We start from the raw sequence: 3,822 nt of genomic DNA on the forward strand, positions 1-3,822 counted from the left end.
TACAACTCTGCTGCTACCTGCTACAACTCTATCAAACACAGGGCACTACATTGTGGCCATTGTGTCTCCTGCTTTATTTGTATTTTGATGTGGAAATGAGATTGGCCAACCTTACAGTGGTACAGACATTCTAATCTTTACTGTAATTTTAATGTATTATAAAGTCTACACCCACAGTTTTAGTGGTTATTTGTACACTTCTCTGTAAAAACAAGACATCCCAGATAATACTGTATTGTGTTAAAAAATGTGTATTTGTACTCCATATCGCCATGATAATTATAGCAGTCCGTGATGACTAATTGGTGCTAAAGGAGACTATAATGGGATTCTGTAGGAGTGTATATAATGTTCTGAACTTATTTGCATACAAAAAGGCCCTGGTGGATTTTTAAAGTGCTGTGATCCGACTGTAGCTTTCTTTGAGGGACTGCTAAGTAAAGAATAGCTATTTGTATCAAATGAGTATCTGCGGCACTTGAAATTCTTCTGCAGTCACACAGGTAGCTCCAGTCAGCGGCCTTTATAGTACTATGACCCGTATGATGAAACCAAGCATTACACAGTCAACTACCCCTCCTTAGCAGCTGGTTTACAATCTTTCCCACACCCCACAAAACACGAGGAAAACAACATTACATAACGCTGAAGTTGGAGCTAGAGTCGACTAAACTGTCGAATGAGGGGGTGGTGGGGGATCCTCAATATTTAACACACCTCATCCTACATTCACTTTGACTTGGGCCGAGGAATAACCTTCTGATCTCATCCATCAAAGGTTACTCAGCCAGTCACCTCACATCTCCCTTTATACCCGAGTCTAATCGGCACTGATTGGCTTATGAAAACCCTAATCACTGAAAATTACTTTCAGTGTGATGCCGGTATGTGTGAGTTCTGAATAACTTTAAAATGACGAGTGACTCCAGGAGGGTTTTTCTGTGCCTACTTGATTTTAAGTAGCTGTGCACAGTCACTCTATGGATGTGGTTTTGAAAACTAATGAGACAGAGCAGAAAGCTCTCCTCCACAAAGATGGGGACAGCCAAATCCCTGATGAAAAAACATTACAATGTTCTTGTTGCAAACCTCACAAGCACGGCCTATATACTGTGTATGACACCTCAATCTGGACTTTAGTTGTTCTTGAAGGCATTTTTATCCATACGCCAACTATACTATGTCCGTGTAAACTGATATGGAGTTAGTGACCTTATTCTTTTTAACAGTTTTAGTGCCTCATATTAGCCTTGTCAACTCAGTGGAGAGGACTCATATAAAGGTTTGGACCCAGGCAATCTCATTCCAAGTCTGATATTGCTAAAGGACAACCGCTAATGCATCCAACTAACTTGGCTGTGAACTCATCATTTTATCTGAAGGTATTATGTAATATACTTCATGTTTCATCTGTCTCATACCGTTGTCTGCTATTAAAGAGTTATTTCAGTGACTAAATCATGGTTACAGTTTTTCTCAAATGTTAAAACACAAAAGCCAATCCTGTAACCCAAATGACCAGTAGTCTAAACACATTTACTAAATGTAGCCACCATATACCAGTACCATAAACACATGTCACATGAAGACACAATTCACAAAACACAACCCTCTGTACTCATAAATCTAAACACATTTTTCCTTGCCAAAACACATGTTGCAAAACAACTCTGCACATATTCTCAAATGAAAGCTCATGTGATGCAAAATGCTTGCCACAGTCACCAATCTGTGAACACAGGGAACACACTTGGCGTCAGTCACTACACACAACGACTCAAAATTGAAGACACCTGTTGCTAATGATGTGACCCCACCTATGAAAGCATAGTTTGGTGAAGATGCCAAACAATCACAATGGATGAAGGCATTCGAGCGTGCGGAAGGAGAAGAGCTGCAGGCCAAAGAGGAAGAGGGGTTGAGATCAGAGGAGGAAGAGGTGAAGGCCTAAGAAGAAGAGGAGTTCGGAGTAGAGGAGGAAGACAAGGAGGCCAACAAGAGAGAGGAGAAGGTCCAGGTGGGAGAAGAAGACAACCTCGCACCATCATAACAGATGATATGCGAGCAACAGTAATTGATCATGTCATTGTCCATAGCATGACAATGGCTGAAGCGGGACGAAGAGTACATCCAAACCTGAGTAGGTCCACCGTGGCCACCATTATCAAGGCATTTAGACAACACAACAGGTATAGTACACTATTGCTTTCTTTGTCACACTACAGTTTTACAGGCCTGTGAAAGTGGTCTGTTACCTTACATGTAGTTTTACATATAAATCAGTCAATTGACAACACATGTTTCTTTCTTTAGAGCTGAAAGAATGCCACATAGAGGTGGGAGGGTTGCCATATTCACAGCGGCACAAGAAACCCTCATTGCAGATATGGTCCGTGAGAACAACTGCATTAGACTCCGAGAGATCAGAGACAAAGTCATTGCAGATAATGTAAACTTTGAGAACATTGATGCTGTCAGCGTGTCCACAATAGACCGAGTTCTCCGGCGCCAACAGATGAGGATGAAACAGGTCTACAGGGTTCCCTTTGAGCGCAACTCTGCGCGACACATAGGACAACGTTACGAGGATGTGCAAGTACGTATACATCCATGTCCACAGTACAGTTAGTGGACATACTGTGTTGCTTAGTGGCTTACATTACTTCTGGACTACCTGTGCTACCTGATTGACCGTTCTGAACACCTGTACGCTTTCCCATGTTCACAGAGGATAATGCAGTTGGACGCGATGGCCAGACCCCATGAGTACCTCTTCCTGAATGAGGCTGGCTTCAACCTCCAGAAACGAAGGCGAAGAGGCCGTAACATCATTGGCCAGAGAGCCATCACTGAGGTTCCTGGCCAACGGGGGGGTAATATTACTCTTTGTGCAGCTATGGGTACGGAGGGGCTTGTCCACCGGCATGCTGTCCTTGGGTCTTACAACACCCAACGTCTCCTCACCTTCCTAGAGGAGCTAAAAGACATCCTCCTGGACCGTCAACAACACCATCCTAGGCTAGCACATCACATGTATGTGATCATTTGGGACAACGTCCGCTTCCACAAGACACACCAAATCAGAGAGTGGTTCACCACAAACAGTGACCACTTTTTAAACGTCTGTCTGCCACCCTACTCCCCTTTCCTGAACCCTATAGAGGAGTTCTTCTCATCATGGAGATGGAAGGTGTATGACAGACAGCCATACACAAGAGAGAACCTCGTACGGGCAATGGAGCTGGCCTGTGCTGACATCCCAGTGGAGGCCTTCCAGGGATGGATTCGCCATTCCAGGGCGTTTTTCCCGCGGTGCCTAGCAAGGGACAATATAGCCTGTGATGTGGATGAGGTGATGTGGCCCAATGCAGCTCGGCGACATGATGCCGCACAGTGACTGTGTGTAATACTGTAAAATGACCGTGTAGACAATAAAAAAGACTTCACACCCTGATCATGTTTCCGAGAGTACTGTTGTGTGCGATAGATTCTGTTTTTGCATTGAGTTGTGTTACAGTAGTGTACGTACATGCAGGATGTTTTTATAGATTTATAGTCTTCATGTGAAACTCACAAATCTAAATGCCTAATCCTCTGCAGGGTTCTATGACGATCCGTTACTGTACAGTTTATAAAAATATGCATTGGCAGTTATGAACCAAAGAACCTTCTCACAAATTGAGCATTGTGTTTTCAATTGTTTTGCTGTAGTGTGTAATGCTGTGTATAGTGTTTACAGTTTTGACAGCTTCGAGCTGCTCTCTTGGTGTGGGAGTTTGAGTTTTGCAGTGGGAAGGTGTGGTTGTGTTTATGTAGCTTTAG

General features: G+C 43.4%; 1 protein-coding gene across 1 annotated transcript; it reads left to right on the forward strand.

Moving 5' to 3' along the window:
- Positions 1 to 1,800: 1,800 nt before the first annotated feature.
- On the forward strand, positions 1,801 to 3,447 carry LOC146558102 (uncharacterized). The gene is made up of 3 exons (XM_085247656.1): positions 1,801 to 2,189; positions 2,314 to 2,596; positions 2,729 to 3,447. Exons 1-3 carry the CDS (start codon positions 1,858 to 1,860, stop codon positions 3,395 to 3,397), a joined length of 1,284 nt encoding a protein of 427 aa, XP_085103782.1. The 5' UTR covers positions 1,801 to 1,857; the 3' UTR covers positions 3,398 to 3,447.
- The last annotated feature ends 375 nt before the right edge of the window (positions 3,448 to 3,822 follow it).

Source organism: Mchenga conophoros, linkage group LG15, assembly GCF_057382185.1.
Source record: "Mchenga conophoros isolate Kocher_MC1m ecotype Shallow Benthic linkage group LG15, M_conophoros_male_GT1.1, whole genome shotgun sequence".
Lineage (NCBI taxonomy): Eukaryota > Metazoa > Chordata > Actinopteri > Cichliformes > Cichlidae > Mchenga > Mchenga conophoros.

Bases quoted from the DNA above. Each gene is read 5' to 3' on its own strand.
- LOC146558102 (XM_085247656.1), top strand. From the start codon at position 1,858: ATGGATGAAGGCATTCGAGCGTGCGGAAGGAGAAGAGCTGCAGGCCAA. The intron at 2,190-2,313 runs GTATAGTACACT...TTCTTTCTTTAG, and splicing joins GCATTTAGACAACACAACAG to AGCTGAAAGAATGCCACATA. The intron at 2,597-2,728 runs GTACGTATACAT...CCATGTTCACAG, and splicing joins AACGTTACGAGGATGTGCAA to AGGATAATGCAGTTGGACGC.